Source organism: Bubalus bubalis, chromosome 12 (genome assembly GCF_019923935.1).
Source record: "Bubalus bubalis isolate 160015118507 breed Murrah chromosome 12, NDDB_SH_1, whole genome shotgun sequence".
In the NCBI taxonomy this organism is placed as follows: domain Eukaryota; kingdom Metazoa; phylum Chordata; class Mammalia; order Artiodactyla; family Bovidae; genus Bubalus; species Bubalus bubalis.
Window position 1 is genome coordinate 77,733,328 of NC_059168.1, and position 26,855 is coordinate 77,760,182.

At 39.3% G+C, this 26,855-nt stretch overlaps 1 protein-coding gene across 6 annotated transcripts in view; it reads left to right on the forward strand.

Moving 5' to 3' along the window:
- LDAH (lipid droplet associated hydrolase) overlaps positions 1-26,855 on the forward strand; it is an 89,758-nt gene that overhangs the window by 35,167 nt on the left and 27,736 nt on the right. The window contains exon 5 of one of the 6 annotated variants that reach the window (XM_025261509.3): positions 9,688-11,882. The exons of 4 other annotated variants lie outside the window; for them this stretch is intronic. In XM_025261509.3, the coding sequence (XP_025117294.2) occupies positions 9,688-9,876 (189 nt within the window). In that variant the 3' untranslated portion in view covers positions 9,877-11,882. Of the gene's footprint in view, positions 1-969; positions 1,088-9,687; positions 11,883-26,855 lie in introns of those variants that run through there. One more of the 6 variants, XM_044926211.2, reaches the window with a different exon arrangement.

Genomic DNA, 26,855 nt, shown 5'->3' on the forward strand with positions numbered 1-26,855 from the left:
TTGGTGGTGTGATCCCTGCTGAAGTGTTGAAATTTCAGTGTCTCTGGCCTAATCTCAGACGGCACAGTGCCTGCATGCCTGAAGTTAGCATGATACGCTCCATTTAAGATGTATTTGACAATCAAATAAGTTTGTATTAGCCAGAGTGTTGCAATCCCTAATCATTTTGCCAAAAATAAGTTAGCTGTTATGTTTTACAACATATGAAGTGTGATAATAAGAAACTTGTGTTTCCATCTCTTATGTTATTTTTACTGGAATATTTGACTCCCATAAGATTTTTGAGGACATATGTGTAGTTTAGTAGCTGGTTTATTTGGTTTTATTTTGGTTCAGTTCTTTATAATATTTTTGTAACTAATGATAGGAAACTATGGTCATAAAATCATTTTAAAAGACTTACTGTATATTTTACACATAATGTCTGACCTATTTTTTAATATACTGAAGGAAATAATTGACTCACTCTTAAAAATCTCGTATTAAAAATTTTGTTTCTTTAAGCAAATTTGGTAGAATTATAAAAAGTCTTCATATATTTTGACATGAATGTCCAGAATAAAGAATTTTTAAAAGAAACTTGAGAAAATAGATAGTTGGAAGATTGTTCAATAACACTGTCATGATTCAAAATAATAAACACAATTTCAGATTAGTAGGATCTTTAGAGACAGTCTAGTCCCATCTTTAATTTTATAGGTAGAAATGGAGAGAAAAGTGCCTTGCCAGGATTCAGCCTTGGCTCTATCTCAATCTAGGGGTAAGATATGATTACAATAATTGTGGATATATTGTTGTTGTTTAGTCGCTAAGTCGTGTCCAACTCTTTTGTGACCCCATGGACTGTAGCCCGCCAGGCTCCTCTGTCCATGGGGTTTCCCAGGCAAGAATCCTGGAGTGGGTTACCATTTCCTTCTCCAGGGAATCTTCCTGATCCAAGGATTAAACCCATGTCTCTTGCATTGGCAGGCAGATTCTTACTACTTAGCCACCAGGGAAGCCCAGCTGTGGGTATAAAGAAAGTCTAAAGAAGATATCTGCTACTGCTACTGCTAAGTCACTTCAGTCGTGTCCGACTCTGTGCGACCCCACAGACGGAAGCCCACCAGGCTCCCCTGTCCCTGGGGGATTCTCCAGGCAAGAACACTGGAGTGGGTTGCCATTTCCTTCTCCAAAGCATGAAAGTGAAAACTGAAAGGGAAGTTGCTCAGTCGTGTCCAACTGTTCGCGACCCCATGGACTGCAGCCCACCAGGCTCCTCCGTCCATGGGATTTTCCAGGCTAGAGTACTGGAGTGGGGTGCCATTGCCTTCTGATGGTTCTCTAAATCTTTGGATGGTGGCAGAGCCTCCAGATAGTAAGGAATGTTCCTAGAGTGTACACAACCAGCTCCATGCAATTCATTACATTGTAGCTCATGAAGTAGTAGATTAGACCCCATGAATGAAAAAGAAAAAAGCATTAGTTGCTCAGTCCTGTCTAACTCTTTGTAACCCCATGGATTGTAGCTCACCAGGCTCCTCTGTCCATTACATTCTCCAGGTAAGAATACTGGAGTGGAGTGCCATGCCTTCCTCTAGGGAATCTCAACCCCAGGGATTGAACCCTGGTGTCCTGCATTGTAGGCAGATTCTTTACTATCTGAACCACATGACTACTGCTCTGTCAATGTGGGGCAGAAGGGGTGACATGGGGATAAAAATGTAATCATCTCACTATCTAGAACTTTCCTTTAAATCAGTCTTCTGTATGTTCAAAATGTGCCATCTGATTCTTCCAAAAAATTGCATAAAGTTCAAGGTTGAGAGTTAAAAGCCCCGGATTCTTAACTGGGCACTAAGTCATAAAGTGAAATTCAAGTAATTTAACTTTTATTTTCCTCTAACAATTTATATGTCATTTAATGATAACACTTCCTCCCTTTCCAAGGGTACCAGATCCTTCAAAACTTAATTTTTTATATTATTTGGCCTTCCTTGGGGAAAATGCACAATACCATAGAGCTTCCTTTGTCTATCTGGTTGGCAAAAATACCTTCTCTCTAAGTGAAATTTCCAGATTACTTAAATTTACTCTTTAAAACCCTAGACTATGGGTAAAAACTTGTCTAAAACATATTTTTAACTTATCTGCCTTCTTCAACAGTGTATGTTGATTATAGAAGAACTTTTCATTCAAGGACATCATTTTGATACTATTATACAATAAAATACAGTTAAAGGGATTTTGCCCATGTCCTGAAATTTCTTAGATGACAGTGCTTTTTTAAAAGAGAATTCTCATGTCTATTTATTTTATAGTTACTCCATCTCCTCTGTCAGTGTTAGGTACCATTTCTCCTCCCTACTTATACTTTGTTGCTCCTGATTTTCTGCAAATAGAGAAAACATAATCATAGAATTTCTTTTCAAGTAAAAAATGGACACATCTTAAATGAAGATATAAGAGTAAAACTGGCAAAATTAAATAAATGGATTTTGACATTTCTTAGAGAAATAATAAAATAGCTTACTTTCTTTGGTTTATTATAAGCACCCCCGTGATGTATGTAGATAATCAAAATTTTAGTATTTTAGTGAGATACTCAAAACACACCACAAGTACAACTAAGAAGCTTGAAAAACTTTACCAGAAGAGTTAAAATAGCATGTTGGATCATCTCATCTATGTGTTGAATCAGAAGTACATCTCATCTACGTTAGGAAAAAAATAAATTCAAATACTCTGAAAGAAATGAGGTCATTGAGCTTGTGGTACACTTACACTATTCTGGTGAACCTGCTTGTCTGCAGAGTTAGACATGCTAGAGAGAAACATTTATATGATTACACTAAATTGTGTTCAACAGTCAAGATAATCCAGAGGTGGGGGAAGAGTAGAAGATAATTCATTTCTCAAAGTAACTGATGTCAAGAGTCCTGTCCCTAGATTAATTGATAAGAAGCAGAAGGCAAAATGAAGTATCATGAGGCTCTGAGTGTTTTGAAAAGAGAGGGGACTTCTAACTGAAAAGATCAGACAAAAGCATCATTGAAGAGCAGGTGTTTGAGCAGAGGAAGGATGAGTCAGTATTTAGAAATAGAATTTGATGGGGATTTTTTTGGGCAAGGTGGGAGTTGCTATCCATTCTAAACAGTAGGAAATGTATAGGGGGAAAAAAAAAGAGAGAAACGGTTTTTATCCCTGGGCACTGTAAGGGAACCAGCACAGTGTGCATGAAGGGAGCAATGGGGCAGGAGAACCTAGGCTGATAGAGTGCAAGTACAAGAGAGTTTGGACTCTATTTTCTGGACAGCATGGAGCCACTGAAGGACCTGTGATAATAGTAGTCATGCATTGGGTAAATTAACTTCTCAGTGAAAAGGAAATAGTATAGAATCAAAAGTAAACAACCAAGTGAATAGACAAGTTGGCTAGTTCAGATGAGAAATAATGAAGACAATAGACAGGATTCACCCAGGGACATTGTTAAAGAGAGAAAAGAAACAGATCATAGATGTGTATTAGGAAAGTGACTTCATTTGATGGAAAGGAGGATGGAGAGAAGGAAGCAGAGAAAAAGGCAAAATTTATAATTTTCCAGACAATTGTCTGCAATCCATTGGTGGGTCCTGAATTCACTTCAGTGGGTTGGAGCCTGTGGATTAGTCAAGATGTGGTATACTATGCCTTGGTAATACAGTGTCAGTGGCTTTTAACAATAAAAATTTGCTTGTCACTCTTTGAGGATAGGCTGCCCTCGTGTAATTCTCTCCATGCACTCTTATTCCAGAACCCAGGTTGATGAAATAGCTTCTCATGGCAGAGAATAAAGAGGAAATAGTGAGCCACACTTTGCATTTTAAAATGTCTGCCTGGAAGTGACATTTGTCACTCCTCATACTACACTGGACAGAGAAAGTCACATGAACAAGTCTGCCAGCAGGGAGGCCATGGAGTATAGTCCTCTTCAGAGAAGGGAAACATATGTTTGTAAACACTAAAACAGCATTTAAAAATGATAAAAGTAAAATAAAGTAAAATAGAATGGAAACTATTAATTTTATTGTTATTAAAGGTATGTATTGTGGAATGTTTTTTGAATATGTGTTTTTACGAGTATGTGTTGAAATCCTAGGTTACAATATAGAATTGTGGGTCAAGGTAAGGAACTTGAAGGTCATTAACCTCGACTAGGGTATGCCACAGAAGTGAAGAAAAGAGAAAAGAGAATGTCTGGAAAGGCAAAGGTATGTGGTAGATTAAAGACGATCACAGGTTCTTTGCCATTCCTTTCTCAGGAGGTTAGTCTCCTTCCCTTCCCCTTTGAATTTGGGCTGGGTATGTGATCTCATTTCACCAATGGGATACAGAGGAGATGATATTCTGGTACTTCCAAGCCCAGGCCTTAAGGGGACTGGGAGCTTCCATTTTCTCCCTCTTGGAAGCCAAATGCCAAATTAGAGTTTAGCAGCCCTGAGACCACCAAACTATGAGGAAGCCCAGGCTAGCCACCCAGAAGGGGATCATGAGGCCCCAGAAGTGAGTGAAACCTTCTTAAACTTTCCATCTGCTATGGGAAGCAGCCAAGTAAGTGACCCAAGTCTATGCCATGTGGAGCCAAAGTCTAGCTGAGCACTGTTTGAATTCCTGACCCACAGAATCAGAAACAATACATTTGAGGATGGTGTGTTAGGTAGGAGTAGATAACTGGGATAAGGTAAAGGAGTTGAAGAGAAGGAAAATTTAAAGCTTATGGTATTGGTAATCGGAAGGTCAATGATAACCTAGAAGAGAACATTTTTAGTGAAATAATGGGAGAAGGAGGTTGAAGAAAGTTAGGTGCTCCAGGAATTGGCCGGTGAAGTGGAGAAGATAAGATAATAACTTAAGGAACAAGTTGGTCTAGGAAACATCTTTTCCCTGTAAGTGGGAGAGAATTTAGCATCTAGCGGGAATAGCCCATGCAGAGAGAGAGGTGCTGAAAATGAAATAGAAATGTTTATTGGAACAGATTTCCTCCTCTTTGTCCTTTAAGCCTACACACTTGAATACTTGGATTTTTCTCAATCTTCATGTCCTTGCAAAAGGGTTTTTGTGCCTTGTGCTTGGTTCTTCATATGAGCCCAGAAACTTGAAACAGTTAAAAATTGAAGTTATTGTCATTACTCATACAGTTTATCCAAAATTCATTTGAAATTTACAAAACATGTTCACGTGTAACAAAGCTATTAACAACCTAATCTTTTCCCATTTTACAGGTAAGGAGAACAAAGTTCCAAGGAGTTATGTCTTATCCATATGTTAGTTAGCTAGTTAATGGCAAAACTAGGACTTTATATTCTGTTCTCTAGCTTTCCTATCGTTGGCCTTCAGGTGAGTTAGTTAGGAAAGTTATGATTATGAATAATTAGAGCAAGTTACTTTGACAAACCGTCAAAACCTATTTGACCTAAACTTAAGGTTTCAACTGTTAATTATTTAAGACTTGAGTTCTTCAAATACACAAGGAGGTTTTAGTGGGAAGTGGGTGAATGCTTTTGAGGGAAGTAAGAGAGAACTGGGAGAAGCAAGAACATGGCTGAATGTCTGAATCATGGAAGATCAGGGGAGTTGGTACTGAGGCACAGGCAAGGGCAGAAATTAAAGACGGTGAACAGAAACCTAGAATTGAGCTGGGGCAAAAGGAAGGATAGAATGTGAAGGGAATTGGAAGATTCTGCAAACACAGTGCACAGTAGTTCTACAGTTGTGTCTGCATGACCCATTAGTGAACCCGGGTGCAAGAAAACCACAGGGGTCAGGCAGTCAACAACTACTCTGGCTTGTGAAAGACTCTCATAAATCCCCTGTTCTAGGGAAGGTTTGTGCAGAGTATGATTAAATGCTATTTTTCTAATCATGTATGTATATTTTAAATACATATTTGTTGTCTGTTTATGTGTGCACACACACGTTGTCTTTTCTGAATTACCCACAGACTGCCTTGTTGAAAACTAGACACGTGGAAAGTTTCAGCTTCAGCCATTTTTCAGTTATCTGCATATGAAAAAAAAAAGATCCTGAAATTGCTTTCAAAGTGGAAAAATTGTGTGGGCTTTTTTCATCTTTTCATAACTCAAAAACTATTTAATATATTTTTCTCAAACTTTGCAAAAAAAAAAAAAAAAATCACCTTTGGGCTGAAACCAAGCATGGAAAATTTCACCACAAAGGGCTAATTTTTTGGAAAGCTGCAAGAAAGTGAAAACAGGAGTTTATAATAGAACATTCTTCATGCATGTTAATACTTGGTACTTTATCTAATGCATTTCATCTGAGAATTTCTGAACACTTTTCAGATTTAAAAATTGAGCCATTCTAGTATTTGTGGTCCATAATAAATAGACTATTAGATGTGGAAAATTCTCCGCATCCTCTTAAAAGTTCGGTATGTATTAGGAGTTAGTGAGATATGTTTACTATCTCACTACAGATAGGGCAGATGAAGTGAAGTGGCTATTAGCCAGAGAAAGCCTTACATTTACTGCTTAAACACATTTTATCACCACCTCTTCCTGGGGCTTCCCAGGTGGCTCAGTTGTAAAGAATTGGCCTGCCAATGCAGGAGAGTCAGGAGATACAGTTTTGATCCCTGGGTTGGGAAGATCCTCTGGAGGAGGAAATGGCAAACCACTGCAGTATTCTTACCTGGAAAATTCCATGGAGAGAGGAGCCTGGCTGCTGCAGTCCATAGAGTTGCAAAGAGTCTGATGCTCCTGAGCAACTAAGCACTCTTCTTGGTCCAGGAGTAGTTGTGAGTAGAATATATTTGATGACATAGGTTTTAGATTCATCTATCTGAGCCAGTAGTTCTCAAAGCAGTATCAGTATCATCAGGGATCGGATAGAAATGCAAATTATTCAGCACCACTTAAGAATCTTAAACTCTAGGCCTGGGTCCCACCAATTGGTGTTTTTAACAAGTACTGTAGGTGATTCTGGGGTTTCCCTGGTAGCTCAGATGGTAAAGAATCTGCCTTCAATGCAGGAGACCTGGCTTCAATCCTTGGGTCAGGAAGATCCCGTGGAGAAGGAAATGGCTACCACCGCAGTATTCTTGCCCGGGCAATCCCATGGACAGAGGAACCTGGTGGGCTACAGTCCTTGGGTCACAAACATTTGGACACGACTAAGCACACACGCATGCAGGTGATTCTGGTGCATGCTCTAGTTTGAGAACTAGAACTTTCTCCAAAAGATTGGAATGTAGAATATTCAAGATGTTATGGACAATTAAATCTGTCCTTGGTCTTTTCATGACATGTCATCTCTGTCTTCTCATATCATTCCTTGGAAGCGAGAGGAATATTTATCAAGTTATCTAAAAGAAACATCTTCTTTTCTGTATTTCATGTGTTGTAGTTCTTTGCACCTAGGATCTTATCCATGGGTACAGCTAGTCCCCTTGAGTAAAGGTGTTGATACAGGGAAACAGCATTACCAAGACAGATTTTCTCATTTCAGTGATTCAGGCCTGGGATGGGACTATATTTCATTCTCATTTCTTTGAAGTCAAGTTCCAAGATTTAAGCAACAAGGTGGCAGAGGTCTGTCAGCGGATGCTGATTTAAGCCCTGCTTTTTTGTGTGTAAGTTCTCAGTCATATGCTTCGCAGAGACTTTCTGCATTCCAGCAAACTCCACTGTCTATATTTTTATATGTTTAGGCAATGAAGTAATTATATATGTGGCATTGTAACAAGTTTTGAGAATATTCTCCTAGTGACAGAAGAGGACCTTTATCTAATCACTGGTGCCCCAGCTTGTACGGGTGAAACTTAGGCATAGCCTTGGAGGGGTGTTTAAGCAGTTTAAGGTATATTCTTCAGTTGCAGTCCATTTTGGTAGAAGTGTGAATATTATCATCTAAACTAATAATAATAGAAAGGAAAAAGAGACGTCTTTTAAAATTGATGACTTTAAAGTTTTATTATGAAAAATTTCAAATGAAAAAAAATGTATAATAAATATCCAGATAGCCATTATCTGAAGTAACATAGCTACTAATATTTTCTCTTTACCTATTTTTTTTTCTTCAGATATTTTCAGATAAATTAAAGCCCTCATATCTCACCCTTAAAAACGTCACTGTGCATCTTTTAGAAGGATTTTTTTCTTATATAACTACCATGTCATCACACCTAACAAAATTAATGGTACTATCTAATATAGTTCATATTCAGATTTTCTTAGTCCCTAGAATGTTGTTTTACAGTTGGTTTGTGAGTCCTTTCTTTAAATTAAAGGCTTTTCTTTCCAGTCATAAAAGTTAATATATTTTTAAATTTCAGGAAGGTAAGGAAAAAGTTTTTTTAAAAAGTGTACTGTTATTTATTAGGATGTATTTAAGATATCTAATTTCCTTGTAGATATTGAGTATAATTAAAGATTAAATTATTATTAGCCATTTTACAATAATTATTATTTATTATATTACTATAATTATAATTTAAGGACCTTACTTAATTCTTTCAACAACTCTTGAAGGAGGCTATTCTTTTCCCATTTTATACATGAGGAAACTGAGACTTGGACAGAAGTAACTTGTTCAAGGTTAGACAGCTTATCGGGGGTGTGCTAGAATTTGAACCCACATTTGTTTGACTCCAGAGTCCATGTTCTCAGCCACTAACTAGTCTTATTATTAAAAAAGAATTTTTGGACCTCAGGAAAAAGAATAGCAGCTTCTCAGATAAAGGTACAAAGGACATGTACAGATAATTCACTGAGGAAGTTAGAATAAAGTCTATCCAGAAATGTGTACTTAGCACAATGTATGACACAGTGCTTAATAAACCGGCGTATGGTAGTAGTTAATAGTGACCCTATTGACTATGGTATTACTTGATGTTGACGAATGTACCTCAACAGTTATCAAAATGAGTTGCTGCTATTGCAGTATTTTAAAGAAAAAGTTCAGTGTTGTGTGTGTCTACCTCTGTATGCATTTTTAGAAAGTCTGAACAGGTAAATACCATGTGGCTTACAGTGGCTGTCTCTGGGGGAGGTAGAAGTAAGGGTGTATAGGAAGTGGAGACTATATTGTTTCTACTTTTTGCAATGATCATGTGTTACCAGAAAAAAGTAATTCCTATGAAAAGTGTTCATAGCCTTTGAGCCTACTAATTCTTTTCTTTGGAATGTATATTAAGAAACTAATCTCAAAAGTAACACATTCATGTACAAATATTATTTGTATCAAAAATTGTAAACATCCTAATGTCCAACTATGAGGGAAAGTTTGAATATGGTATGTGCAATTATTAAAAGTATATTTACAAAAGACATTCTAAGACATGAAAGATAATTGTAGAATATTAAGGTTGCTATAATAATAAAGAGAATACAGAGCACAACTATATATCAAGAGATAACATGCATTTAAAAGCTTGAAAATAAAATGAATACAGAGATTGTGTTTGAATGTTGTGTTTTAGAGTAATTTTCACCCTTAAAATTTTCTTTTAATGGCACATATTTTTGTAATAATTTACTGGTTATATGTTTCCTTTATATCTTTCCTTTTTTAAAAAGCAGTTTGAATTTATGACTTCATAAGAGAAAGTTGGTTCAGAGAGGTAAAGTTTTTGGTAACTTGTTCCACAGCAAGAGATAACAATCACAGGGGGAAAGAAAGGGTAGCATCAACTTCATGGTTTCTCTGCAGGAAAACCCACCCCTGAAAGCAACAGTGGCTCTCAGTCAGCAGCAGCATCTCAGTAGCAGCCATCCTAGCTTTTTAACTCATCCTACTCCACTCAGTTTGAGCAAGCTGCAGGAGTTGGTGATGGACGGGGAAGCCTGGCGTGCTGCAGTCCTTGGAGTCATAAAGAGTCAGACGCGACAGAGCGACTGAACTGAGCTGAACTGAACTCCACTCAATTAGTTAGGCTTTTTCCATTCCTTGCAATTTTTTTTTTGGTTGTTGTTGTTAATAAACCCTGCTTTCTCCCCCTTCATAAAATAATTTGGGTTGTGGATCGGTGTATATCTTGTTGGCTTGCCTCATGATTGTTATTAGTTTTTGAACGTGATAACAAAATCACAGGTTGGGATCAGCATCATCGTTCAATCCTGCTGCTAGGGTGAAGCAGACCTATTTCAAATCTCATCAGACTGTAAGTTTCATAAGGGCTAGGACTTTAAGAGGCCCTGGGGTGTGAGCGAGCAAGTGGCACATGCTAAGTCAAAGTTGTTGTCTTTGTGAATAAACTGGCAGTTGGATGGATACAGGTCCGAAAAGCGTAGCTCGTACCTTGCTACGTTCAGACCTTATTTTGCCAATGAACTGGATGTTCACAGAAGAACAGATCCTGAGCCCCAGTGGATGGAGCATAGCAGTCAGTGAAGAGATAACATAGAAGAAAGTGGAAACAGATGAGCAAAATTCTGTGAGATTGTTTTTTTGTGGCTATTTTTTATTCCAGCCAGAAGATTCTTTGCAAGTCTGTCAGTTTGTGGAGATGAGAACTATGAATGTGATGGTTAAGAAAGGAAAAGACTCTTTAATATGGTTTCCCTGTGTGCATGAGGCTGGTCTACCCTCCCTTCTTGCTATTATGGAAAATCTGTGAACAATATGCAATGTAGGCCTCAAAAAATTCCCTGAAGTGGAAAAAGCCTAGCAGGCACTAAATGAAAGATGCTTCACAAGAACGAAATGTGGTTGCTTTGAGATCTGACAATACGAGCCAGTTCAGACCAATTGTGTTTGGTTGGGAAGAAGCTAGATTTTATCAGGTATCGGGGAGATATACTGACAAATGGATAAAGACTGAAGGCCAGCATTGTTTCTGACAACCTGTTGCTCGGAAACCAGACAGTAAATAATTTCCCATTGTCAGTCATAAGAGACCAGAGGAAACAACACACGAATGAAGTCTGTAGACAGTCCAGAAGCTCCACTGCAACCAATAATTGTTTCTCTCACCCGCATAGTTATGGGCGCTTCTGTGTAAGTCAAGCTGAGTGTTAGAGAGTCAGCCTTTTCCTCTTTCATAACTTGCTACCCTCAGAAAAGTGCTGAGGAGCTTGTGCCTACTGCAGAGGGCAGTCATGTCGTATGAATGCTGATTGACATGGATTCAGAAGTGATTTCATAAAATCTTGGGGCTGATTCTTGATGATGCCAGGGGAATTCTCCTCAAGGTCCTCAGAGAGGTGGTCTCAACTTGTCCCCTTCAGCCATAGTCCCTACACCAGCCCTGTACATACCTAGTACTCCTTCCTATTATTATCTCGTATTAACTCATATGTGCACTTCCTTTCTGTTTTTCCTACTACACCTAACAGATGGCTTCTGTCCACCATTTCGAGTCATCTCAATGCAAATTCTTTGTGAACTCTTCCGTGATTCTTCCCAGTCATTTTTACTGTCCTTCCTTTATAAACCCTTTTTCTCAAAATTATTGTGTATTCCAACTTGCATTATAGGTATTACATATTTATATGATTCTCCCTATTAGATTTTTGAGCTTATTTTTAAATTGAGGTATAACTTTCACATAGTAACTTGTTTTCTCTCGCTGCTTCAATCTGGCTGTTCTTTCCTATTTTCTAGTTCAGTAACCCTCTCTTCAGCTATAAATATACTTCTTTTAAATCCATCTGTTGAATTCTCAGTTTCATTCATTCTATTTTTTGCTTATAGAATTTCCATTTTATTGTTTTCATAGTTACCATTTCCTAAAATTCTACATCTTGTCACTTAATTTTGTGATCATGTTAATCATGGTTATTTTGAAGTTCATGTCTGACTTTCTCCTTTGAACTGTCAACAGTGTTTTAAAGTACAATTTTATTCTTAAAAAGTAAAAATTCAGAGATGACATATTTGAAATAAAAAATGAAAACTGTACCTGATAATGCCATTGTCTAAGTGTCTTGTCTATACATTTCTTTTCTGCTTTCTCCTTTGTTTTCAATTATGTTGTCTTGTTCCTCAGTATGTTTGTATGTTAGGGTTCTCCACAGGAACAGAACCAATAGAAAGTGACTAAATATAAGGAATTGGCTAACACAGTTATGGAGGCTGACAAGTCCTAAAAACTGGAGTCAGTAAACTGGAGACTCAGGAGAGCTGGTGGTGGAAGTTTTGAGTCCAAACACAGGCCAACTCAAGACCCAGGAAGAGCCAGTATTTCGGTTCGAGTCCAAAGACAGGAAAAAAATCAATGTCCCAGCTCAAAGACAGTCAGCAAGCCGAAGGAATTCTCTCTTACTCAACGTCTGTTTTCCTCAGACCTTCAACTGATGGGGTGAGGCCCACTAACACTGGGGAGGACAGTCTGCTGTACTAGGTCTTACTGCCACAAATGTTAGTCTCATCCAAAACACCCTCCTAGACACACCCAGAGTAATGTTTGACCAAATATCTGCTAACCCCATGACCCAGACCAGTTGACACTGAAATAAATCATCTCTGCTTGTTAAGTTTTTCTTCAGCTGAATACCTATCATTATATTGATATATGAAAAATTATTAAGATAATATGAGGCTTCTGTCTTCCTCCAGAGAGGATTTACTTGTGCTTTTGACTAGCAGTTATAGTCAGGCTTCCCAGGTGGCGCTAGCAGTAAAGAACCCGCCTGCCAATGCAGGAGACTTAAGAGTTGTGGGTTCAATCCCTGACTCAGGAAGATCCCCTGGAGGAGGGCACAGCACCCCACTCCAGTGTACTTGCCTGGAGAATCCCCTAGATAGAGGAGCCTGGCGGGCTGTGGCCCATAGAGTCACAAAGAGACTGAAGTGACTTAGCACAGCAGTTATAATGAGGATCAGTCACTTTAATACGATGAGGAATGGGGCTGAATCAGGGCCTGGTACACCGCTGCTTGTAAGGGGTAGCCAATTAGTAGTTCCCACTGAGAGCCCAGCATCCCTTTTCTTTAATGGGCACCAAATGCCCAAGTTTTGACCCTTGAGCCACAGAAGATTTCCAGAAACTCTTCAATTTCTTGGCTGTGTAGCCATTGCTTGCAAATTGGTAAATGACTAAAAAGAACTGTTTCAGCACACTTCTCAGAGTTTCCCTTTGTCTCTAGAATTTTGGCCCTCCAGGTCCCTTCTGCCTTTGATACTTCCAAAGACACTTTAAAAAAAAACAAAAACTTTTTCCAGCTTTTCTAATTGTTCTTGGCAGGCAGATGGCTCTGCATCCCCACACCCCATCACCGCCATTACTGCTTCTGCCTAGCTTCCCGTTCTCCAAGCTTTGCCTTGAGAAGTGTGCCATTTCGAGTTCTTTGTTCTTCATGTGACCTGTTTTTTCTCTGGACAGTTTTGGAATCTTCACTTTATCCACATTATTATGCTTTGTGATGACATTCCTTGGGTTGTTTATCCTTTTTAATCCGGAAACTGGCATTCTTACATCCTGAAAACTTTTCTCGTATTTTTTTCCTACTTGTTTTCTGATTGTTCACATGTTAAACCTTCAGAAAAGATTCTGTTGATGGATTTCATTTTCCATTGTTCATCTTTCACTCTTTTTAAAGTTCTATATGATGAGAAATGGATAATTTCCCAGCCTTATCTTAGAATCCATCTAATTAAACTTTTGATTTCAGCCTTCATACAGATAACTTCTTGTTCCTTGTTCTCTTTTTGTGGAGTCTTTTTTAACTTTGTGGGTGTTTCTTTCTCTCTCTGAGGAAAGCAGATTTGGGGGGTTTTGCTGTATCATGCATTGTCTCTATTCATTCTGAATTTTCTTTATCACTTTTTGCTTATGTTGATCTATAATAGAAGCTTCCTCAAGTGTCTGACATTCCTTTGTTATCTGTTCACATTTAGGAATGAAGCACCAGAAATCCTAGGAGGTTTGTGTGGGTGTGGGCCTTGTCAACTAGGCAGCTTCACAGCAGCATGATGGGATAGGTATCCTAACTTTTTTTGGGGGGGGGGGTGTTATTTCCCAGCGTCACTATCAGTGCATTCTTTCTCTAGAGCCCTTCAGTATCTCCCCTAAAACCTTCAAATCTCCTGCCCGAAAGCATCATCATTGAAGTGAGACAGTGTGAGAGGCTGGTGAAAGTGTCAGCATTCATGTTGGGCTTTCCCTCAGCCCTCCTTTCCATGAACGGCCCTTTTCCCTGCCTTTCTGCACGCCTGGAAAGCTCTCTCCTTCAACTTGTGTACAGAATAAACCTCCAGCCCTGAACTGTGGCTGGGGAGGGGAGTTGCTCGGGGCTCTTGGATGAGGCAGTGGACCTGGGGGCACCGCCCCTCGGCCTTCCATTTGTTCAGTGTGCTGCGCCCTTGCACTGTCATGGAGTACCTGGTGCGGACTTGAGGCGCCCACGAACCAGGGAAGAAGCCCTGCCCTCTTAGAGGTCATAGTCTGCCAGGGGGAGGTGATAATGAACGCAGAAATTACTATGTTCAAAGGTGAGAGAGACGACCTTGATGAAAACAGTGGAGCAAGATAAAGGAATTAGAAGTGCCACGCCTGGGGGATAGAGGGCAGTGGTGGACTGTACTTCATTTTTTATAACTTTGTGTGGAAATCATTTCAAACTTACCAAAGAGTTACAAGAATAAGAATAGTACATAGAATGCTATATACACTTTATCCTGACTTACTGTTATTATTTTACCTCATTTTCTTTGTTATTTGCTCTCCCTCTCCTGCCCTGCTACACACACACACACACACACACACACACACACGTATATGAGGGGAATGGGGAGAGTCAGTGTATGTGTGTTGTGTGTGCATGTGCATACATATATATAATGTATATATATCTCTGAACTAGTTGAGAGTTAGTTACATATATTATGGCCCTTTGAAGTGAGCGATTTTTTTTTTAAGCTGGTGACTAAAATTTGCACTTGGTAACAGAGTATGTGATTCCTATTTTCATCGTGCAGTATTTTCAGATACCATGGGGCATTTTTAATTGATAAATTAGTGATATTTGGATGTCAGGTGCAGCATAATAAGAGCTGGCAGGAATGTGTAAAGGCTTGGGAATGCAGGCTGGTAGGGGTGGTAAGGCCTTCCCAGAGGCACTTGGCCTTTCTCTGTGCTCTGCAGGAACAGAGGCCTTAGAAGTGCAGTGAGGCCGAGGTAAGACTCAGGAGCCAGGGTGGGGAGCGACTAAGCCTAGGAGATACTGTGGCTACACGAGGAAGGCTGGTCTGCTCAGGGAGCTGGTGTGTCTGGGTGACAATGGGAGCCGGAGCACCCCCTTCAGAGACCTGTGAGGGAAAAGATAACATGGGTACATCTCTGATACATTGTTATTTTTTCCTGAATTGAAAGGAGGACAGATTCTTACTTATTTTATGATCAAAGCTGGTATTGGGGTTTATGGACTCCCTTCAGTTATTTGGGCCTAACCTTTTGCTGCGTGTTAACAGCTTGTTTTCCTGAGTTTTAATCTCTATCTCATGGGGTCTTAGCTTTCCCAACTGTTGGATCTGCCTGCTGCCAGATAAAATGGGACGTGCTTTGCCATAATCCATGCCTCTCCTTTGACTTCCTAGAAGCTCGGAGGGTTTCCTGAGACAGCTTCTGTGGCAGAAATCCCGTGTTGTCTGGTGCTTTGTGCTGCCCCCAGCATGTGCCCTGCCATGGGGCCTTCCCTAGTCTGAAACCCTGTGATGGATACCATTGCTTTGTCTTCATACAAGTATACAGTGGTGTTTTCGTGTGTGGAACTGAAGCGTACACGTTTCACAGCATCTTTCATCAAGGTTAAACGGGGAAGAATCTTTTTTACTGATCTCCCTGGCTGACCCCGAGTTCTTGTCATCAGCACTTTGCTTATGCAGGTATTCAGTGAATGTTTGTCAAATAATTTCTCTTTCCATGGCCCTTTTCAAAGGTTCCTAGGCCATGATGAGGAGGTTTCTTGTGCCCATTTTATGTTTCTCTTGTACCTTTATTTCCGATAGCCTTCTGCCTAGTGTGTGTTTGCCATAAATCTCTCTTCCATTAGACTTCAAGTTCTCTAAAAGTAGAGACTCTTTGTCTTGTTCACTGTTTTGTCTCCAGCTCTCACCACAGCATCTGGTGTATCGTAGGTGCCAATATGTCTTTAATGAATGAACAAATGAACAAGCCAGAAAACAATCAATAAACACAATGAATGACTCCTCCCTCCCTCTCCAGTGATTCAAGCTTTTAAAGACTGGAGTTTCTAATTTAGAAAAGCTCCAACTCCATCGTCAAGTAATTCAGGATTTTACTTCCTGACCTGCTTAGGGTATTCCAACTCCAAGCTTAAGAAATTGCCAAGTAAGATTTTTGGTCAGCAAAGCCATACTTTCAGATCCTGTGTAACTTTGCTGTTATTAACCAATAGAAAGCTGATGTTGCCAGAGGCCAGGATGGTGTTGTGAGAATATCAGAGCTGTAGACGTGAGGGTGGCTTTGCTATTGTCACCATTCACTGAATTCTGGGGCTACCTGGAAAACACTGTTCAGTTCAGAATAACAGGGACTCTGTGATAGATTGCTGGACTCCAGAGCAGCTTGAGCATCATTAGTTTTCTGTTTGAGTTCCTAGTTATTCTGAATCTGAAAGACTCAAAAGGAAGTAGATTCCAAGAGATCTTAAGCTGAGGAGAAGAACGTTTTACATTCAAAATAAAATAAATCTGAAGTGTATAAAATGACAAAAGCTTGAAAAGCATGGATTGTAAGATTTTGAAGCCATGTTTCAAATGTATAAGTGTAATCATATGTAAATATCAATGCAGATATGCAAGTGTTCCTTGTAATTTGCAGCCCTGAAGTGTAGATTAAAAGCATGAAATGACTTTTTTTGTTTGTTTTTTTTTTATATTTGGGTAATTAAAGTGTAGAAAAATCTGTCCTAGAAGATCTGAATATAATTCACATGAATGAAAAATGGTAACAGTGGTCCGTCTCATGAATGTCATCTGTCATATGCAAAACGTTGCAGTGGCGTAATTTTTTTTCAGTATCAACTTTGAAGGGTCTTCTTTCTTAGGATTTAGGGTTATTTCTGAAGTTGAATGATTTGGAACACTTGTAAATATTGGCCTGTCTCTAACAATAATGGTAGCAGTTGTTTCAACCACAGAGTTACATCACCAAACAATAATAATTATTAAGAAATTCTTTTGTCTGCAAGTATATGGTGTAATTAATGGATGGCATAGGCTTCCCAGGTGGCTCAGTGAACCAAAGGAGATGCAGTTTCGATCCCTGGATCAAGAAGATCTCCTGGAGGAGGAAATGATAACCCACTCCAGTATTCTTGCCTGGAAAATGCCATGGACAGAGGAGCCTGGCAGTTTACAGTGCATGGGGTCACACACAGTCAGACACAACTTAGCAACTAAACAATAACAACAGTGTGCTCTGACGTTACCCTGCATGGATTCATCTTTATCACTTTGTAACTAAATCTCAGTTTTCTCATCTATGGAAAAAGAAACTTACTTGATAAGGTTACGCATTAAATGAGATTATGTATATAAAATACATTAGCATAGTTCCTGCTGCTTCTGCTAAGTAGCTTCAGTCGCGTCCGACTCTGTGCAACCCCATAGACGGCAGCCCAAAAGGCTCCCCCATCTCTGGGATTCTCCAGGCAAGAACACTGGAGTGGGTTGCCATTTCCTCCTCCAGGGGATCTTCCTGACCCAGGGATCAAACCTGCATCTCCTGCTTTGGCAAGTGGATGCTTTACCATTGAGCCACCTGAGAAGCCATAAACTGCATACATATGATTCAGTAAGCTGAATAGCCTTATCCTAAAGAGAGGAAAACGTGGCCTTTGGGGAGAAGAGATAAACTAGGATTATTCCTAGGTCTGTGTTTTGACTACTAGCAACTTTATCTTTGAATGCTGCCTGGTTTCTATTGCATGTTCTCTAACATGTCTTAACGACGTTGGCAGTCATATGAAAGGAAAAGCTGTGTGCAATGTGTTCTTGTTTTCAACTTGTAGGAAGTACCCTGCCATTATCACAGCAGGTGGGCTCAGCTGATAAGCAAATAGGGAAAGTAGCAGTGCCATTCTTCTTCTTAAGATGTTGAAGTACCGTTTATCATGGCTTCATTTAGCCATAACAGATAGACATCATTGCTGCACTCCAGAAAAATGGATGCATCTTTCATAAGCTCTCTGAACAGTATAAGTATATTGAAGGTTTCTTTTTTAGATTTTACTCTGTTTAAAAATAAAATGCCTATTTTATGAAACAAATTGTACACAAACCACGCCTGAACTTCATGCTCCTTACCTTATGGCTATACTTCAAATTGTTTCCTAACTTCCTTTCTGGAAGATCATTAATAATAATAATAAATTCAGGAGAAATAAACATCAAAATACTGTCTCCAGTCCCCCAAACATACCCTGTATAAAAAGTCACAGTGTGTATATTTACTTTCCTATACTAGTCAAGAAAATGTGGTTGTGCTTCATTACCAAATGTTGACTCTGTTAGATTTCAAGTGAGAATGTGAAATATATGAAATTGTTTCCTTAGAGTAGAATGAATTGGCCAGCCTAGAAATTATTTCTTTAATAAGACAGTAACATAAGAAAATGTTTTGTCATATACACAAATTTGGAAACTTTCTCTGCACAGCTGTGTTATAAAATCAGGTATATTTCCTTGACCTCAGTGATTTTTTTTTTTTTTTTTTTTTTTTTTTTGCCAATAGGTTTCTCCATGAATAAAAGAAATTTTTATTACTATGCCTTACCCTATCACATTTGGACTATAAATTTCACTGAAATTATCATCATGATAGGTAGGAAAGTCTAAGTTTCACCCAACAGGTAATAACTGTTGCTCTCCAAAGGCAAGAGAGGAAAACCAGCATAGTCAACTAAATATTAGTTGTGATACACAATCTTTGGTCTTCTTATATTTTTAAGAGGTAATGATGCATTCAGAGTGCACATTAGAACTTCCTTATTGTTTTCGATGCATTCCCATGATTTCATAGTGCACTTTAAATCTCAGCTTGTTATTGATACACATCAACAAAATGTAAGCCTGTAGTTACTTGTGTATTTTTAGAGTTTTTCTTTGCAGGTAGTTTTGTTTAACACGGGTCACAGTAATGGATAGTTTATACAAAGTAATGAATTGCTTCCCGTTTCTGCGAGCTGATTTCATCAGTCCAAAGTTCCTTAGGTGCTGTGGGTTACATAACTAGTATGGAATCTGTATGGTACATGTTTCAGTATGACAGTAACTGTATTAACCATTTATATTCTCTGAATCTTTGAGGACATTTTACTAAACACAAGGAAGCCCGTTATTTTGAAGTGAGTAAACTTGAAACTAAAATAAACAATGAGTTAGTTACCTTACAGAGCACATTTACCAGACTTCTTGGAAAAACAGATTATTTTCATTAGTTGATTGTTCTGGCTTACTGTGGATTGGCTGGGGCGGGGAGGGGGGGCGGATTTCTTTCTAACTTTCCCATTTCAAATATTTGTCATGTGTTTTAGCATATTTTCCTGCTTTGATGAGCAGAGTACAATAGAACACAATTTAGTTTTACTTTCCTGAAGAATTTGTAGCACCTGAAAGGACTAGTTCTGAATATTTTCTCTTATCTCTGGTGCCATTATAAATGCAGAAGGTTTAGAGGGTTAGGATTAAATGTACTGACCTCACATTATTCCCTAGAATTATTTTTTTAACCAAATCCCTGATAGTAGTTGGTTTGGTTATTTACTAACATGGTTAAAAGTTACTTGGAGGGAAAAATTAGATTGGAGTTGAGTTGGTAAATTGTAGTTAGTGGGGATTACATTATTCAGTGATGCCTAATTTTCAAACAAAATTACCTTTGTGCGTTCAGGATAAAAAGTTCAGAGAACGTATGAGCCCCAAGGCTTAGAATGTCTCCTTTGCAGCTTGCTAATTCCCTTTTACTCACAATTCCAATCAGTTTATTTCAAAGAATAAACAGAATTAGAACACCCTCATTATTAGCACATACAGATCTACTTAATGTTCATTATACCATAGTATTCCATTAGATAGATATATCATAGTTTATGTAACCAATCATAATTATGGACATCCATCTCCAGTCTTTTGCTATTCTAAATAATTCTGTTCTCCAGTTTTCCCAGCTGCATTTCAGTTCAGTTCAGTCACTCAGTCGTGTCCGACTCTTTGCGACCCCATGGACTACAGCCCGCCAGGCTTCCCTGTCCATCACGAACTCCCAGAATTTACTCAAACTCATGTCCATTGAGTCAGTGATGCCATCCAACCATCTCATCCTCTGTCATCCCCTTCTCCTCTCACCTTCAGTCTTTCCCAGCATCAGTTCTTTGCATCAGGTAGCCAAAGTATTGGAGTTTCAGCTTCAGCATCAGTCCTTCCAATGAATATTCAGGACCGATTTCCTTTAGGATGGACTGTTTGGATCTCCTTGCTGTCCAAGGGACTCTCAAGAGACTTCTCCAACACCATAGTTCAAAAGCATCAGTTCTTCGGCTCTCAGCTTTCTTTATAGTCCAGTTCTCACATCCATATGTGACTACTGGAAAAACCATATCTATGATTGGATGGCCCTTTGTTGGCAAAGTAATGTCTCTGCTTTTTAATATGCTGTCTATGTTGGTCATGGCTTTTCTTCCAAGGAGCAAGCATCTTTTAATTTCATGGCTGCAGTCACCATCTGGAGTGATTTTGGAGACCAAACAAAGTCTGTCACTGTTTTCATTGTTTCCCCATCTATTTGCCTGCATTTATGTATCAGCTTTTTTTTTTTCCTCCTCCACTGATACATTTATCATAAATTTAATTTCCATATATGTTCAGATCTGTTTCTAGACCCATTTCTGTTCCACTGAGCTGTGTGATCCTTTTCTGATCATGCAGTTTTAACTATCATGGCTTCATAATGTGTACTGTCAGTAGAGCTGATCGCCCTCTTTCTCTTCTTTTTCAGAATTCCTAGGTTTGATGTATTTCATTTTCCAGATGAACATTAATATAATTTGTCAAATTTCAAAATAAGGATCATCTTATTTAGTATTTAATTGGGATTGAATGAATTAAATTGATCAGTTAACTTAGTGGCAGAATTTATATCTCCTTTGCCATGGAAGAAGAAATATCCCTTTGGATTTTAAAGTTCTCTTTAGATAAGTGTAGTGGTGTTTAGCTATTATTTTTATACATGAAATTTTGTTAATGTTTTAAACATAAACCAAAAATAGTCATTTTACCTTCCAATATTTCTGTTGTTCAATCGCTGTCATGTCTGACTCTTTGCCACCAATATTTCTAACTCTTACTTTTTTTAATCGTAAAATTTCATTGATACAGTACTTCTAGGACACTAGTAATGATGCAATAGCCAAAGTAATCTTATTAAGATGGAAGTCAAACATATCATCCCTGTTTTCAGAACCCTTCAAAAGCTTTTCGGTGACTCAGAGTGGAAACCAAAGGCCGTTGGACCATCCATCAGCTGCTGCCCCTGTGATTATGACGGTCACAACTGAGCTGCTCTCCTTTCACACACTCTGCTCCAGCTGCACTGCCCTGCCTGCTTCTCTCTTTTTGTAAAATGTTTATTTATTTACTTGGCTGCACTGGGTCTTAGTTGCAGCACCAGTATCTTTAGTTGTGGCATGTGGGATTTAGTTCCCTGACCAGGCCCCCTGCAGTGGGAGCACAGAGTCTCTGCCACTGGACCACCAGAGAAGTCTCTCTTAAACACCAAATTAAGTTCTATCTTATGGCCTATGTACTTGCTCTTCCCTCTCCCAGAAAACCTCTTTTTCCAAATATCTTCTGCTCATTCCATAGCTGCCTTTGCATAAATGTCACCTTTCTCTGAAGCCTTCACTAAAACACCTCGTTTAGAGGTACACCCCCACTTCCAGCAGTTTCCAGTCTTTTTTCATTATCTTCTGTCTTTCCTACCCCACCATAGGACTTGAAACTTACTGGTATCATCTCTTAATTACTTAATAATTATGTTTTTATAAATTAAACTCATATCCATATCCAATGCAGAAAGCCAAATATACTCAAGGCATTTTTGAAGAACAAGAAAATGGGGTTTAACTTACTCTACCAAATACCAAAATCTAAAGCTTTAGTAAATAAGACATTGTGCTCTGGGCACAGAGTTAGAAAAGTAGGTCAATAAAACAGCTTAGAGAGCCCAGGAAAGGACCTTTCACGTACAGGATTTGCTGCAGAAGCGTCACACCAGAAAAGCAGGGGAGGACTGCCTTTGCAGTTAATAGTGCTGTAACAATTGAGTTTCCATATGGAGAAAAATTGTTAGGCCCATATTTCACACGTAAAAATCAGTTTCAGGTAGATTATGGACTGAAAAAGTGAAAGACTAGGCCATCAAACCCTTAGGAGATATTATTGAAGAATATTGCCTGCCAAGGAGCCTGCAGTGACTGTACTTTGGCCAACCTGGCGTCCTTACCAGATCGGGGAACTTTTGCTCCAGGTGGGACTAACAAAAGACAGCCCAGCTGAAGCTCAGAAGTTGGTTTCTTCATCATTGTCTTTGCTGCCACTGCAGCTGCTAAAGAAACCCGCTCTCCAGCGTCAAGGGAGAACTCTTCCTGTGCAATGGGGAAGGAGGTCCTTCGTAGCCCTTCAGCTGAGAGGACCCTGCAGGGCAGTATGAAGCCCTTCCTCTCTCAGTACCAAAGATTGCTCCATATAAACCCACCCCTGTGTGAAATCTCTCAAGTCCTAAGACCAGCCGAACGTTTGTAGCTCTTATAGGAATTAAAGGACTCATGACACTAAAATTACCCAAAAGACAGGGGAAGAAATCTGAATTTGAAGGTGTAAAGTCAGTGGTTAACTGTGTAGCACCTCTCCAATTGCTAAAAGATTTTTTTTATTGTTTCTCCCTCTCAGACTCGTAAAAAAGCATGCTGTTTGGCATCCAAGTGAAATGCTAGAGCCCTGAATCAAACTGCTAACGTTAGACAACTTGATGAAATTTACTTTCTGTGTGGAGCTCCAGACACCCACCAAAGTGACTGTACTTTCAAAAACTGAAGCGGAAAGGCTAGCAATTATGCCATAATAAGTGTTCTTATTGATCCACATCGGTAGTACTTGGTATATTGTTAGATTTCTTAATTTTTGCCACTCTGAAGGATATATTCCACATGTCTAAGAGAGACAGCAGCCCTGTTTGAGCCACTGGGAGCAGTCCTGAAAAATATCTTTGGACAGAAAGGTGAAGGTGAAGCAGTAGCTTGCCTACTATATGTGGACAGTGAGAATAGGGAGGCCTGTTCAGGAGCCCTGGAGATGTCAGAAGGCTGTCAGGTTCTTTACCGATGCTCCCCGAGATTGATGGCACCTGTCGCTGGGATGCTTGTGTCTGTACTCTGCTTACCCTGTGTCCTCAATGTAATCGTCATCACAGGTGGGTCAGGAATGCTGTAGCCCTATGTGAGCTAGAAGGGGACGAAGAAGGTGACCAAACACCCGTAAAGCCCTGCGATTCCGAAGCTGATCTCGTTCCTCCTCTGTTTGTGTTCAAATGCATTGAGTTGGAGTTCACTCTGGAAGTGGCATCCAGGGAGAATGATTCCTTTAACTGACTTTTCTTGTCTAGTCAGATTTCACAGAGACCCCGTAACCCTTGTGTGACTCTTTATATATAACCTTTGTGTAAACCCACTGAGACGCAGGCAGCTGGCTCTGACTGGAGGATTCTGGATCATCCCTGACGTTCTGGAATGACAATGATCTGCATCACAAGCACCCACGAATGTTCCATAAGGCCTTGATTCAATACAGTCCATCCAGCTTCTCCTCTGCTTTGTACTTGAGAAGATGCCAAGGTCGCAGAAACGCAGCGTTCATTCAGAAAGCACATCATGAGCATTTTGCAACGTGTTGTTACCCATCCAGCATTTTAAAAATCATCTGAAAAGGCTGTGGTTCTCAGCTCCCAAAGAACATCTTTTTTTAGTCATCATGCAGGCCGAACAGTATATTCTTACTTACCTGACAGAGAAGGACATGTAGCAGAAATCAGATTATTGTGACTGAAAAAGAAACAATGAAAAGATCTCAGATATTGTTGAGAGAAAAGGAAAAGCCTGCAGGAAATAGCTAAGCCCTTAGCTGCTAGATACGACCAAGGAAGAAGAAGAAGATATTATTAGAAAGAAGGGTCCTCCACAGTTTTTACCCTCAAATCCCTGTTCTCTATCAGTGAGAGAGACATGAAGGCAGAGTGACAGGTGTTACCTGGTCAATGTAACGTTTGGTCAGTGCCATCAGATAGATTATTATGAAAAAGGACCGTCGATGGTAGAAGGTGAAAAAGAGACTGAGTCCACAAAACCCCACCTTTACTATCAGGTCCTACCAGGAGAAATACATCCAGTTCATCCAGAAGGAGGAATGTAAATACTTAAAAGAAATGATAAATCATTGATGCCCGAAATCAAAGGAATAGATTCACAACCAGAGTTAAACCCAGCCCAAGGCTTAAATCCACATGGTAGAACAGATAAGAAGTTACCATTGCCTAATTTCTGAAAAATCTAATTTCTAAAATATTTTTTGAATGAAAAAAATAATATCTTCATGATTTGAGGTTGTAGACGAATTTCTTAAACCAAGGACAGAGAACCATAACTGTAAAAGAAAAGACTGTTAAATTCAGTTGTATCAAACGGAAGAGTTTATCTCCATTAAAAAAAAAATAAGGTTAAGGAAAGAACAGGCAAGTCGAGAACTACAACATGACAAAGGGCTGGTATCTAGACTAAAAAGTAACTTCTACAAATCAATAATTTAAAAAGACCGTCTAATAGAAAAATGTGAGACTTAAATAAGACATTTTTAGAGGATGTATAGAAAATGTTCCCAAAATATAAAAAGACATAAAAACCTTAAGTCAGAGCCATAACGAAATACCTCCAGATAACAGGTTAGTCAATTACAATTATAATTACAAAGTTTGCTAGAACCAAATATGAGGATATATAACACTATGAACCCTAATGGTTGATGGTATGTGTGTATACTTGGCCCCTCAGTCATGTGTGACTCTTTGGTACCCTATGGACTGTATCCTGACAGGTTCCTCTGTCCATGGAATTCTCCAGGCAAGAACACTGGAATGGGTTGCCAGTCCCCTCTCCAGGGGATCTTACCAACCCAGGAATTGATCCTAGGTCTCCTGCACTGCAGACAGATTCTTTACCATCTGAGCTATCAGGGAAGCCCATGTCTGATGGTAGGGAAGTACACTGGTACAAGTTCTTTGGAAAACTATTTGGAACTACCTACTAACACTGCAGCTAACACGTGCAACCATATGTCCACATATTTCTACTTTGAGATGACATAGTCAACAGCAATACATGCACAATAGACATGTGTAAAAATATCAGCATATTTGTAGTAACAACCTAGGTATCTATCTATAAAATCAATTGTGTTGTGTTCTTACAATGGAAAACTAGATAGCAACGATAATGAGCTATTTCTGTATGCATCAACAAGGATGGATCTTATAAACAATATTGATTGAAGGAAGTAAAATAAAAACACACTGCATGATTACACTTGTATCAAGTTCATTAACAGACAAAAATTAACTGTGGTATTAAGAGATAGGTGTTAGTCTGCTCGAACTGCCTAACAAAATGTCATAGACTGGGTGGCCTAAACAACTGACATTTATTTTCTTAGTTCTGGAGTTTGGAAGCCCAATATCAGCATGCCAACATGGTCAGTTTCTGGTGATACTTCTTCCTGGCCTATAGATGGCCATCTTCTCTCTGTGTGTTCTCCAGACCTCTTTTCTTTGTGCTCTTGGGAAGAGTGCAAGCTCCGGTGTCTGTCCTTTTAAGGACACTAATCTTATCCTTGTCTTCGCAAGGAGCTCACTGGTAAAGAATCCGCCTGCCAGTGCAGGAGACAAACAGGTTCGATCCCTGGATCAGGAAGATCACCTTGAGAAGGAAATAGCAACCTGCTCCAGTATTCTTGCCTGGAAAATTCCATGGACAGAGGAGTGTGGCAGGCTACAGTCCATGGGGTCACAAAGAGTCAGACATGACTGAGCAACTGAGCATGCATGCTTTATTGAAGTTGAATCAGTTGTTAAAAATATATTTCATCCTGGGCTTCCCTGGTGACTCAGTGGTAAAGAATCAACCTGCCAACACGGGAGACACAGGTTCAGTTCCTGGTCTGGGAAGATCCCACATGCTGTGGAGCATCTGATAAGCCGGTGCTCTAGAGCCTGGGGAACCACAGCTGCTGAAACCCTAGTGCCTGTGCTCCGCAACAAGAGAAGCTGCCACAATGAGAAGCCTGTGCATCACAACTAGAGAGTAGCCCCCACTTGCCACAACTAGAGAAAAACCCATGCAATAAGAAGACTCAGCACAGCCCATATATATATACACATATATGTATATACACACATATATGAGCCTGACAGACCACAGTCCATGGGGTTGTGCAGAGTCGGACATAACTGAAGCGATGAAGCAGCAGCAGCATATATACATATGGTCCTGTTAAAGATTATCTTTGGCTAGTAAGGTTACAGAATAGAGGAGCTTTTCAAAAGTGAACTATCTCCAAATATGAATAAAAGAAATTCTGACTAGAAATAGAGTATTTTTTGTAGTTTTAATCTCTTTGGGCATCATTAGTCAAATTGGTAATCCACTAAAATGGTAAATTCATTTCTACTTTCAGCAATCTTTCAAAAGGAGTGGGAATTGCTGTCATAATCAAAAACTTATATATCTGGTTTCCTCTTCATCCTGAAAATTAACCCCTTCAACTTGAGGGACATCCTTATATCCTACCCAGATTGATTGAGGGCTGAGAAGGCA